The sequence below is a fragment of the Buceros rhinoceros genome, unplaced genomic scaffold, assembly GCF_000710305.1.
Source record: "Buceros rhinoceros silvestris isolate BGI_N320 unplaced genomic scaffold, ASM71030v1 scaffold18159, whole genome shotgun sequence".
NCBI classification, from domain to species: domain Eukaryota; kingdom Metazoa; phylum Chordata; class Aves; order Bucerotiformes; family Bucerotidae; genus Buceros; species Buceros rhinoceros.
Window position 1 is genome coordinate 1,876 of NW_010432293.1, and position 12,483 is coordinate 14,358.

General features: G+C 50.0%; 2 protein-coding genes across 2 annotated transcripts in view; both read right to left on the bottom strand.

The window, feature by feature from the left end:
- The window catches only part of LOC104500127 (urotensin-2 receptor-like), a gene marked incomplete at its 3' end in the record, with an annotated part of 1,096 nt that extends 578 nt beyond the window's left edge, over positions 1-518 (bottom strand). Inside the window, exon 1 of the mRNA XM_010143729.1 lies at positions 30-518. Coding sequence (XP_010142031.1) covers positions 30-518 — 489 coding nt within the window. The remainder of the gene's footprint in view (positions 1-29) is intronic.
- A 3,357-nt stretch (positions 519-3,875) lies between these two features.
- LOC104500126 (arf-GAP with dual PH domain-containing protein 1-like) lies at positions 3,876-11,270 on the bottom strand. The gene is made up of 11 exons (XM_010143728.1): positions 11,180-11,270; positions 10,012-10,142; positions 9,012-9,103; positions 8,840-8,922; positions 7,994-8,106; positions 6,215-6,361; positions 5,705-5,788; positions 5,308-5,370; positions 4,725-4,796; positions 4,005-4,236; positions 3,876-3,920 (listed from the first exon to the last, which is right to left on the bottom strand). Exons 1-11 carry the CDS (start codon positions 11,268-11,270, stop codon positions 3,892-3,894), a joined length of 1,137 nt encoding a protein of 378 aa, XP_010142030.1. The 3' UTR covers positions 3,876-3,891.
- Between the last annotated feature and the right edge of the window lie 1,213 nt (positions 11,271-12,483).

Genomic DNA, 12,483 nt, shown 5'->3' on the forward strand with positions numbered 1-12,483 from the left:
AGCGGGAGCAAGAGGAGCCAAAGGATGGCGCTGCCCAGCTTGCGGCAAGCGTTGCCGGCCCGCCTGGCCCGCAGCGGCCTGGCCACTGCCCAGTACCTCTCCAGGCTCATGGCAGTCAGGAGGAAGATGCTGGCATGCATGGTGAGGAGGTCCAGGCTGAGCAAAAGCCTGCAGCCCACATCACCAAAGAACCAGTCGTGGGCAAAGTAGGTGCAGACCACAAAAGGAATGGTGGAGAGGTACAGGAGGTCAGCCAGGGCAAGGTTGATCACGTAGACCCCCAAGGAGCCTGCTGAGCGGCCCGCCACTCTGCCAGAGGCCACCACCACTGTATAGATGTTCCCCACCATCCCAATGAGACACATGACCAGTAGCACTGCACCCAGAGGCGCTGTGACCGAGGTGTCCTCTCTCAGGACACTACTGCCATCACCCCCACCACTGTTTTCCTCCAAGAAGCTGCCACCCTCACAATCCTCTCCAGGCCTTCCACTGCTGGGGAAAGGATCACACGACATCTTTGGGTAGGGAGAATAAGAGCAAGTCAAATTGTCAGTGACCTTTTCCTTCCCTCTGCCTTCCTCTCTCGCAGTATGGGACGCGTCTAGTCTTAACACGAGAGGGAAAAAATGGCGAGAGTTCAGTAGACACAGGGTACTGCAGAGAAGTCTATTCCTCACCTCCAGCTGCCCAGTCCATTTTGCTGATCTTGTCCATCACAAGCTCCATCCAGCAGTTTTTCTTAACCACCAAAGGGCTGAGGAGGGGACGTCCCCTCCCCTTCAAGACTGATAGTTGCAAAATAACCTCTGTCAAACAGGAGGAAATGTCTCTGCTCTTCACCAGCTCCTAGTTTGTTGATTCTCCAGCATTCACTCGGCCCATGGAAACCGGCAGACTCGATAGGCAAGTGGATTTCTCCCTCTCCCAACTCTGTGTCCTCTCAGCTCAGACAGACTCTGGGGAGGTGAGCTCTGTCCCCCTTGAACCAGCCCCTGCGAAGTTGCCTTGCCCACTGCACAGAGGAATGTGTCTGACTCACAGCTTCACACACTGGTGCGAACACAGTCCCAGTTTATACTGGGCTCTTAGCTACTAGCTGAGGAGCCATGCTGGCTCCCTCCTCTATCTTGCAGTCATGCTCCTCCTTCCCCAGTGCCTTCCTCCACCTTCATCTGGCTCCCTCTTTCTTCTTGTTCTTTTTTCCCCCTTCGTTTTCTCATTTCCCCTTGCACAGCTTTCTTCATTGCTAAGAGGATACAGCTGAAAGCCAGGACTCCCTAAAGTGGCAGGGGGAAACCATTGTGCTGTGGCTTTAGAAGGGAAACAAATGCAATAGGCAGTGAGCTGTCACACTGCTCTCCTAGGCCCTCAGCCAAGCCAAGATGAGATGGCCTGTCCCTGACTCTCTTCTGAGGACATCAGGGCCCCTTGAGGTGTAGACAATGAATGTAGCACCCAGTTTGCAAGCAAGTCTGCCAAATGGTAGGACATCTCTATGACCTGTCCCTGTCCCATTCTTGTCTTCCAGTCAGCAGCAAGCTCCTAGAGACTCAAAAGACTGGACATTTTAGACCGACTCTTTCCTCCCTTTCCTCAAAGACCACCCTCCTTGTCTAAGCTTTCCCCCTCCTTCCCTTGCCCTCCCAGGGACCAGCTGCCTCACCTCACAGCAGGGAGCAGAAAAGCCTGTTAGGTGGGCACCGTTGCCTTCTAGCGGGAGATTGCTGCATGACACCTATGCTCTTCGTGCTCGGCGCACTACCCTGCTCCTAATTCACCCACATCCGAGCCTCATTCCTCTCAGGGAACAGATACAGCGGGACAGAATTTGCAGAGAGAGATGCACCATTACCAAACGCGCTCTGCTGTTAGTTCACAGGGGCTTTCAGGCCACTTCAGCCATACTCCTGCATCCTCAGTGTATTAGCTTCATTGTGGCTGAGTTAAATGCCTCCACTCATCTCCAGCAGCAGTAACTCAGCAGAAAACAGGAGGAGAAAGCTCCTGCCAATACCGTCCTCGCTGCAGTAGGACCCAAGCACCTCTCTGAGAAACATGCTTCATGCAACAGCTTCAGTATGGCCAGGGCACAGGAGTGGGTACATGGCACACAACATTGAGGGAGGCAACTTCAGAGGCCTTCCTCTGGGTTCTCTGTGTCAACTCTTGGCATGTCTGGATCACTCTCTCCACTCTTCTTCCCAGAGAACTGAATTTGCAGGTCATTTAGATAGGGCTTGCGCTTTTTTCTAATGGACTGCGGTCTTTTTCATTTTACCAGAACCAAAAGGCACGTCGTTTTGGAACACAAGCTTTGCAAAGGCTTCTAGTTTTTAAGACAGACATGCTCCAAACTGGGAGAGATCATCAAACTGCAATGAAAAACATACTTTTGGGTGGAAAACTTAAATGTGTCAAGGTAGCAGGACGAGCGATGCTGCTTCTCATCCAGGTCGTGGTGGCCTGAGGACAGAGAGGCTCCCTTGGACCACGTCTTTGCCCATTTGGCCCTGATGGGAAGATTCTCCGACCATGTGCCCCAGGAAATGCAATAAGGATCCATGGCTCCTTCCTTTGACTGTCTGCCTTTTTTCAAGAAACAACCTCATACCTTAGCAGTTAGCAGCTCCGCTCATTTAGGAAGTTAAAATAAATTACAATGGGATTTTAAAAATTCATTTCTTTAGCAGCTAATTAAAATATTGGCTGCCTCATTAATTCCACTTAGGCCCCCCTAACACATGAGATGCCTACTCTCACACTGCCTGCGTAAAACTGCAGACACATCAGATTTTAGTCATCAGCAGAACTCAGCTTGTCCTTCCAGCACATGAAACATAAAGCTCTCCTGAGAGAAGAGCTAAGAGACGATCTTTAAGATATAAATCACCGGCTGATTTAGTGCATAGGGCTAACTGTTACTAGAAGGACATGAACATACAGACTTCCTACCACTGCATAAAATTATATGTGTATGTAATATACAATATATGCATATGTAATGTATAGGGTAGAATGAATGTGGCAGGCCTTTGACATACAGAGAATGAGGGAGCAGCAATCCATGTATTACTAACCTCGGACATTGACCCCTAGGCTCTAGTTAAAGTCATCAGAGAGTCCAAAGTCTGTATCAGACACACCATAAGCTGCTCTCTGCCAGTATCTTCCTTAGGGCTGTATTCCACCTTCCAATGTTTTTTGTTACATGTGCACACACACACATATTATCCACATACATACAAGTATACTCACACAATTTTTGAGCAGACCTCTTACCCTTCTCTGCAGAAGTCAGAGGAAGATCTCCACCCAACTGTGGTCTGGAGAAGTTTTCAAGCCCATACACAGCAGGAGAAAACCAGGCTTCACATCTGACTGTTAGATTTCATCTTTTAAGTGACCTCTCTCAACTACAGACCTAACTGATCAAATATCTAAATGTTTCACATCTCTGTCACCAGCAGAGAAGCCATTTTTTGTAAGGAACAGTCTCCCCTAGTCCAGCAGCCCCTGCAGTAGTATTCTTGAGAAAAGTAGGTGGCTGTCTGTAGTTTCATACAGGAGTGATGCTAGGTCCCATGTCCAACACAGTGAAGTGCCAAGTTTCAAGGCCCAGTTGATAGGCAAGGCCCGCCAGCATCTGGGCTGATGACAATAATTTAACAGGTTGCACTGAGGATTCAGATGCACAAAGTCTTGCACTTGAAAGGAAGCAGCTTAACTGGGCCCTCAGAACAAAGTGGACTGTCCGTGGGGGGGAAAAGTGCTTCAAAGGGTGCTTCGAGAGCGCTGTGTTTCTCTGATGTTGATCTTCTCTCCTTTCCTGACAGCCCACCTGACAGGACCAGGTAGAGTCAAGTCATAGTGAGGTTCCTGCATGGCTTCCTAGGATTTAAACTTGAAGTAGGCTTCAACTGTGAAGGAAAAAGGTGGTGCATTAGGGCAATACCCTGAACCAGAGGGGCAGGAGGGGAAGGAAACAGCATCCAGGCACTTACTTGCATATTCTTGCGGTGTCATGGCCTGGTTGATGACGCTAGTGAAGGCTGCGACCCAGTCCAGCTGCTCAGCCTCCGTCTCGCAGGTGAAGAGGTATTCCCGGTCAGGAGTGACAATAGTGAGGCCATAGTGCCAAGAGAAGTTGCCCTGTGTCCCTGAAGGCAATCCCTTCTGGACGCTATATCCATTCTCTCTGCTGCCCACAAATACCTCACCCTTAGCAAATGCATCCTGCATATCAGGAGGGAAAGACAAGGATTTATGGAATCCCAGAAGAAGTGGGGAATAATAGCAATGCACCTAAGGACAGGAGGTATATGGGCGAGGACCAGAGATGCAGCAGCAAAAAGATTTGAAGGTGGTCAGGGGATTCAGAAGAGCAGGGAGACTATGCTCAAAGGCAGTGGCAGAAAGGAAAATTTAAGAGCATAGATCTTGAGAAGTCTGAGAGAGGAACTGCTGCTACTGTCTCCCAGTGTGCCCCCTCACGTGACTCTCCTCCCCTTCACCACCTTTACACTGCTGCCCTCCCTGTTCCCATAGTCTGCAGGCAGCGAAACAAACACAGAAAGCATGGGACAAACAGAGCGAGATGGAAAGGGGAAGACCTTGAGTCCATTCAGAACAGCTGGGGAACCTGCGAGCCTCCCTTACTGCAGAGCAAGGGCTCTTGTGGCACTTTGACCCTGCAGCTGCCAGAAGTCAGATCTTCCCCTCACCAAAGGGTCCTTGAAGTACATGAGCCTGCGGTGATCCAGCGTGAACCAGCGCTTCTTAAAAGCCTCTCTCTGCTGTGAAGGAAAGAGAAGACATATGTGAGGTGACAGTGCCCTCTGCCGCGAGCTGTGCGAATGGGTATCCGGGATTCACCCCCACCACTGGAATCCAGCCCCTGCCTTCACAGCAAGCTCCTCCTCACCCTTTCTGAGCACGGAGTGGGGATCAGAATTGGGTTTTTCAGTCCCAGCTGCTGTCCCCAACTCTTGGACTTCCGTGAAGGGCTCCAGAGTTGAGACAGGAGAAATCTGGACGCTAAATACCTATGAGGTCATGCACACACAGACACATGCAGAGAGATCTGTTGTTCTGGGAGAAAGCAGGGACTCTGGCTTCAGCTACTTTCACATGTGTCCTTCCCCTTCCTTTTATTCTCCCCTCTCTTGGTGCACACACACTGTTCCCACAGGTGTCTAAAGAGTCAGGGGGAATGGGGAAACAGCAGGAGAAAAACATTGAAGTAGGGAAGGTCAGTGGCTCTCTGAGAGGCCCCTGTTAGATACTTTTTCTTCCACAGCAGCTCACCTTGGGACCAGTCTTCTCCATGTATCCCTCCTTCAGGAAGTTTCTTGTCAGCCGGTTTTTAATCTGACAAAAAGGCAAGAGTAACATTCACTTCCCCACATTCCTTGCTATTCACTTTCGCCTTCCTTCTACTCCCCCAAATTCAACTGCCTTTTAAATTCATGTTTGTAGAACTGCCTACCCAGGAGTCAGTTCTGTCTTCAAAGTGCCCAGAAACACCAGAGAACAGCTGTCCTCTGGCCACCGCAGGCTGTTTTACACACACTTTCTCATCCCTCTATCTAAACACTGCAATTTCCACTTCTGTACCTGGGGTTCTAATAGTAACTGATGGGCTCTTTTATCACATAACCAAGCACCAGTGGGAGACTCAGCTCACGCTCTAGTGCTGCCTTACCTCATTATCGCTTGCAATAGGAAATGCCACCTTCAGATAATGGAACTGCACAGAGCGAATGGCATTGAACCAGTCCACTACCTCCTGAGAACAGAACAGAAGGACAGAAAGCTTAGCCAGAGCAAGAGTGAGCCATCTAAATTCACCTAGCTGCACCCAACCCTATGTTAACTACAAACACAGCCAGCTCTGCCCCCCAGCACCTGCTGCATCCCCCTCACACACAGAGCCAGCACAGCTGCCCCATTCCCCACCTGCACAGGCAGCACATCTGCACATCTTTTAGGACAGCTCCTCCCACACAAACCGACTCAGTCAGTGCTGCTGCCCTGCTCCTTGCAGCAAAACTCTCACACAGACACACAAACACAGAGCCAGAACCCCCACTGCGCTACCTATGGAAACTCACACACGCACACCCTGTCCTACCCATGCTTCAGACTATTTAATAGCAACCGCTTTTCAAATCACCTCAATTGCTTTGCAGTATTTGATGCTAAAACCACATACCTTTCCGCTTTCATGGTAGACAAATATATTCCGGGTCTTGTTGTCTTTGAGATAGGTGATCTGCAGGCCATTGGGGTTCCCAATCTTCACTGGCTGGAACGTAGCATTGATGACATCTATTTTAACATTGATTTTGGGTTCTTTGGCCTGAAAACAGAATGGCGTTGGTCATGCATGAGCAACCCTATTGGGAAAAAGACCTCAGCTACTGATTTAGTGGAGTAAAGGCAGAGGATTTTAAGAGGTAGGAACTGCCCCTTCCCAACAAAACTGTTTTAGCACACACTCCCTTCAGCTTATGGCGTCCTCAAGCCCAAACAGTGGCCCAGTCCCTCCAATTTAGATTTGAGCTGCTGTGCCTACTCCAGAACTGACAGTGAAATACTAAGATTGCACCCGACTTTACAGCTGAGCCATCTAAAGACTAACTGACCTCAAAAGAAGAGAGCCCACTCCTAGAAATCATAGAATCACTGAATCATAAAATGCTTTGGGTTGGGAGGGACCATTAAAGGTCATCTAGTCCAACCCCCTGCAGTGAGCAGGGGCATCTTCAACTTGATCGGGTTGCCCAGAGCCCCGTCCAACCTGACCTGGAATACTTCCAGGGATGGGGCTTCTACTACCTCTCTGGGCAACCCATGCGCAGTTAGCAGGGACATCTTTAACTAGATAGTTTGCCCAGAGCCCCATCCAACCTGACCTGGAACGTTTCCAGGGATGGGGCAGCTACCATGTCTCTGGGCAACCCATGCCAGTGTTTCACCACCCTCAGTGCAAAAAAATTTTTTTAGTTTAAAACAATCACCCCTTGTCCCCTTTAAGTACTGAAAAGCTGCAGTAAAGAATCCCCAGAGCCTTCTCTTCTCCAGGCTGAACAACCCCAACTCCCTCAGCCTTTTTTCATAGCAGAGGTGCTCCAGCCCCCTGATCATTTTTGTGGTCCTCCTCTGGTCCTGCTCCAACAGGTCCATGTCCTTCTTGTGCTGAGGACTCCAGAGCAGGACAGAGCACTCCAGGTGGGGTCTCGCGAGAGAAGAGTAGAGAGGCAGGATCACCTTCCTCAACCTGCTGGCCACACTTCTTTTGACACAGCCCAGGATACAGTTGGCTTTCTGGGCTGTGAGCGCACATTGTCGGCTCATGTCCAGCCTTTCATCCACCAGTACACCAAATCCTTCTCCACAGGGCTGCTCTCAATTCCTTCATCCCAAGAGTGGTATTGATACCAGGAGTTGCCCCAAGCCAGGTGCAGGATATTGCACTTGGCCTTGTTGAACCTCATGAGGTTCATGTGGGCCCACTTCTTGAGCTTGTCCAGGTCCCTCTGGATAGCATTTCTTGCTCCTCCCTACCCCCAGTCATTCCATCCCTTGTGACAGTATATTAGCACTTGTCCCATTCATTTCAGGGAGATGAATGAGCAGAAAAAGTATCCCTCCTCCAAACAAAGCAAACAACAGGTTTTTTCAACTTGGCTCAACCAGCCTCAGGGTGAGGCTGGTTCCAGAGATGGTGCAGGACTACACAGGCAGGCAAACAATAGGGATGACGTGAAAGATTGGCCCTTTTATCAACAGTGAGAGAAGGACAAAAGGAGTATATTACTCTGACAGTAGGAAGGGGACCCATCTCCTCAGCAACATGTTTCTGTTATCACCTCTGGCCTGGCACGAGCAAGGCAACCTCAGAAACATGCATAGGAAGTAAAAACATCTCCGTGACCCTACTGCCCTGAGTGGAGTACTCACTGAGGTGGGACTTGACCACCATACTCACATCCTGCTTGGTGAAATACTTCAGACATCCCTCTCTCTCAGACAGGAGGAACTTGCGGGGTAGGAACTGCCCATTGTCTCGACCTCGCTTCCAGAGGATGCCTTCCTTCACCCCTAGGAGCAGAAAGGCCACTCTTAAGAGCAACCCCCCACAGGCACAGTAGGCATCTGAGAGCTGCATGCAACCTAGGGTCCCAGCCACACCTCTGGGATAAAGCACATGATGGACTGTTGCTGTGAACAAACACTTGAGAAGGAGAGGTGTCACCTCTGACTTACAGCTGAAGATGGTGGTGTTCCTGTGTTTGCAGCCCAGATAAACGATCACCAAAAAACATTCTCAGATGATTCCCACCTCCTAGTCTGGCTCCCACTAGTGCTTCAGACAGTATGACAGCTGCCTCTCCTATGAACACCAGAGGCCTGGCCCACACAGTCCCTGGTGTGGGACCAGAATTCTTCCCACTTGAGTCTGCAGGCCCTTGGGCTCCAATGCCTTGTGTCACAGCACTGGCAGTGAGATTTCAATGACAACTGCCGTGGTTGGAGGGGGTTGCATGCAGCAGGACAGAAATTCCCTACTGCAGAGATCTGGCTCCTCCAGGACAGCATATGCCTTCAGAAAATACCAGCTGGTAACACGAGGCTTGCAAACAAACAATAACAATGCCAACCTGTGCTGCCCACAATTTAATACCACCCCTAACACAATGCCCTGTAAGTACCAGCTGGGTTCTCAGGAGTACTTGTGGGATTTGTACACTACAAGCTTTCTTCTCATGGCACTCAAAAGCTTCCAGCTTCCAGGCAACAGGCAGGATATTTTGATGCTGCGCTCTGCTCTTACCATTGGAATATGGCAGCTGTTTTCCTGGCTCAGTGAACTCTTCGCGTTCATATTTGGCCCTTATCCACTGCTCTCTGAGGACTCTAGGGAGAGAGGTGACAGGTAGCTCAGAAATGAACTAGAGGAACCCAGAACTGCCCTTCCCCTTTTTCTTCTGTACGCAGCAACTTACTGGCAGTCATTGTAGGTCGGCTGGTAATAATAAATAGGGATGTGAGCTTCAAATATGGCTTTAGTCACAGCATTCCCATGCTTGGCCAAAAACTGCAGAGTTAGACAAAGAGTTAGTATCTCCCCTTTGATGCAGACTCATGCTGGACTTTTTTCTTTTCCGACCCCATACAGGTCTAGATGCACATCGAGTTCTAATGGAACATTCTCCTTCTCCTCCATTGCAACACCCCAGCAAAGCATAGCTGCAGAAAGGTGGGTCTCAAAGGTCTTGTCTGCTTTCATAAGTTACATTGATTGCACCTGATTCAACAGGTGCCATAAATGTCACTTCCATGGGGCTGGGTGCGCACACATTCAGTGGATTTGCTGTCAAGCCCCACATCTCCAGGGGAGACCAAGTTTAACAACAGCTCTGCAACACCATCTGGGAGGACATTCCAAACCTCATCACTCCTCTCTGAAGAGCAGCAACATACAGATTATTTTCTTTGGATGTCTGGAAAATTTTTTCAGTCCCCTGAAGATTAATGGGTTGATGGGGGTGTAATGGGGAGAAGTCAAGTTCACATAAATGCCATTTTTCTCAAGAGATTACGCTATATCTGGAAACTGTTCTCAGAGCATGGAATTGCCCAAGATTCACCCCTCAGACTCATGAAACCAAGAGAAGGCATTGAGACTGGATGATGCTGGTGAGCGGGAAATGAGTAATCTGGACCAACAAAGAGCCTTGAGCCTTGTCAAGATAGATTGCAAGAGCTCTGCATTCACCGCAAAGTAACAGGACATGGGGAAACACAAAAACCAAGTGCATCCTCTCTCCCAGTGATTTATGGGAAGTTACACCTGCTTGAGTATCTAGAGCATGAGTAGCAAAGGGACAGATTAAATCAGATTGCATCTCCAACTCTGTGAGGCTAAAGAGCTGATCTTCCCAGCAGCTAGTGTATGGCCTAGACCCAACGCACCCAACATACCAGTGGGGATAAAGATCTCACCTGCACCTGAGCATCATCCCAGTGGTCCATCTTCAGGGACTTGACTTTGCTGATGCTAGGGATGTTGCGATGTATTCCTGAACAGCTGAGGCATATAAAGACACCCAAAGTAGAGGATGCCCAGTCAGGATCTGAGGGTATAAAAAAAGAGGATGACTACAAGTGCTAAATTCCCTTGGGAAATATTCCTCAACTGAGAACATAGTCCTGAGAAACAGATTGCTGCATGACCATGGTTTCATCTGAGCTGATTAATTAACACTCCCAGTATAGACGCCAGCCAGGAAAAACCATAGCAACTAGTCCCTCATTCCCTCTGGTTCAACCACTTCATCTGAATCTCTATTGACCTGAACCTTGAAAAACTCCAAAGTGCTCCACAAACTTCATTTGGGTAACAGGTCACCCACGATGAAAATGAAACCACCTCTGGAAAAAGATTCCAGGAGCTGTTTAGTGCAACATAGCAAATTTCCACAGTATTTAGTTCAAGAAGTAAAAAGCAGCCTTGAATCAAAGATTTTCCTGAGAGAATTTAGGAAGGTAAAATGGTACTGATTGGCTCAGGCTTAATTTGGCTTGGGTGGTACACTCCACATGCCCATTTTCAGAGGAGTATGATGGGTGTTTGTAGCAGCACTTGTAGGACCTCAAACTGGGTACCCTTTTGAGAGGGCAAGCCCTTTGGTAAAAGGAATCTCAAGGTGCCTGTGGCAGGTTGTCAGTTTAGAGCTGAGTCACGGAGGAGACAATGCCCTACTGAATCATGCCTTCTTTCTGGAGCTGTTAGAATTTCTCTGGGAGCTTTCCTGTCAGGTCCTGACTGGGCATGACCTTGATTTGTATTTGAGATCTGACATGACTACAACCCACCATGCTGCAACTGCACAGCCCCTGTTCATCCGGGACTACCATGTCCCTGCCCTTTTTTCCACCAGTGCTGTTGCAGGATCTCCTTCCTCCTCCCTTGCCAACTCACCTTCAGGGAGAGGAAGCTAATATCCAGAGCTATACCTCTCCTTCCTCTCCAGTGAAGGCTCCTGTGCAGTCCAGATAGTCAGCACCAAATAGCTGCTAGAGACCAGTGGCAGCTCCCTGCTTCTGACTTTTCTTCTAACAGTCCTCAGGAACTCACCTGGCCTCCTTCTAGCAGCACCTGGGGACTCACCTGGCTTCCCGCAGTCTGCACACAAAGAGTTCTCTGCTCTTCTCCACACCTCCTTCAGGGCCTTCACGATCCGCTCATTGCTTCCAGCCATCACCTTCAAGTGCTGTCCCTCCAGGCAGGGCAGGGCCAGAAGGGCAGCTGCCTTCACCTTCTGCACCTGCAGGCCAGCTCGCTGGGTTGCCCAGGGAGGAAGGAGCCACCAGAGAGACAGATGCTCTGGCAGACAGAGGGAAAAGGGGAAGGCAGAAGAGGCCGTAAGGTTAATGGAAGGAGCGCAAGGCCTGACACGCTCCTGAGATGGCTAAGCGCAGGCAGGAGCAAAGAGGCCGGAGGCTGAAGTGAACCCAGACTGTGAGTGAGGAGAAGGAGGAGGAGATCTGCCCCATGGGCGTGGAGGGAAGTGCAGCAATTAACCACAGAACTGGTTTTTCCGCATTTCTGCTGGTGAAAGGACAGGCCAGGAAAAGAGCACAAGCAGCAAGAGAGCTGATAAAGGCAAGGCGGCTCTGGACGAGCAGCTGCCAGGCCACACATGTCAGGACTCGTGTCAGGACCCACCATGCTCTGTGGGCTGGGGGAGTTGGCTTTGGTTCAGGACCTCCCACCAAAGTCAAGGCCACCACATTGTGTCCATTTTTAAGGCAAGGAAGGTTTCAAGGGTTCAGCCAAAGTCACTTAAGCCAGCAGACAAGAACGTGGCAGTCTTGATGCCCCCACCTATTCATGACAGTACCTGCCTCCACCATCAACTACAGAAACCACGGGTTTTCATCCAGGTCCTGAATCTTGAAGACTCGCTGTCAGAGCCACGGCTCGCCTTCTGCAGCTAAGCGAGCAGCACAGGTGCCACTGACAACAACCAATGACGATAGCTTGAAACTAGCTTTCAGACTTCTATTGAAGAAATGCAGGTGTGAATATTTGGAGAAGTGACATCTATTAAAGAGATGCAGATGTGAAGTACTCAGAGGAGTAGCACTCAGGGGAAGAAGCCAGATGCCATGCTGGCCACACAAGGCAGTGCCGTAAGAGCCTTCGGGTGGGAGGGAGAGGAAAAGGAGTGGGAGCTGGAGAGACCAGGGCCTCAAGAAACCCCCTGTCCACCCCGGCCAGGCTGCTAGAGCCGGGAACCAACACCTGCAAAGTCCATGATGGTGGTTTCTCTCCCGCCCCATGCTGGGGGAAGAAAGCACACCAGGAGCCGGCGAGGGGACGTGGAGAGACCTCACACCCCACTGGGACAAGGGGACCTGATGCCGGCCCCTCTCTGCTCCTTCAAGCTGTCCTCAGTCGAAGCAGTGCCG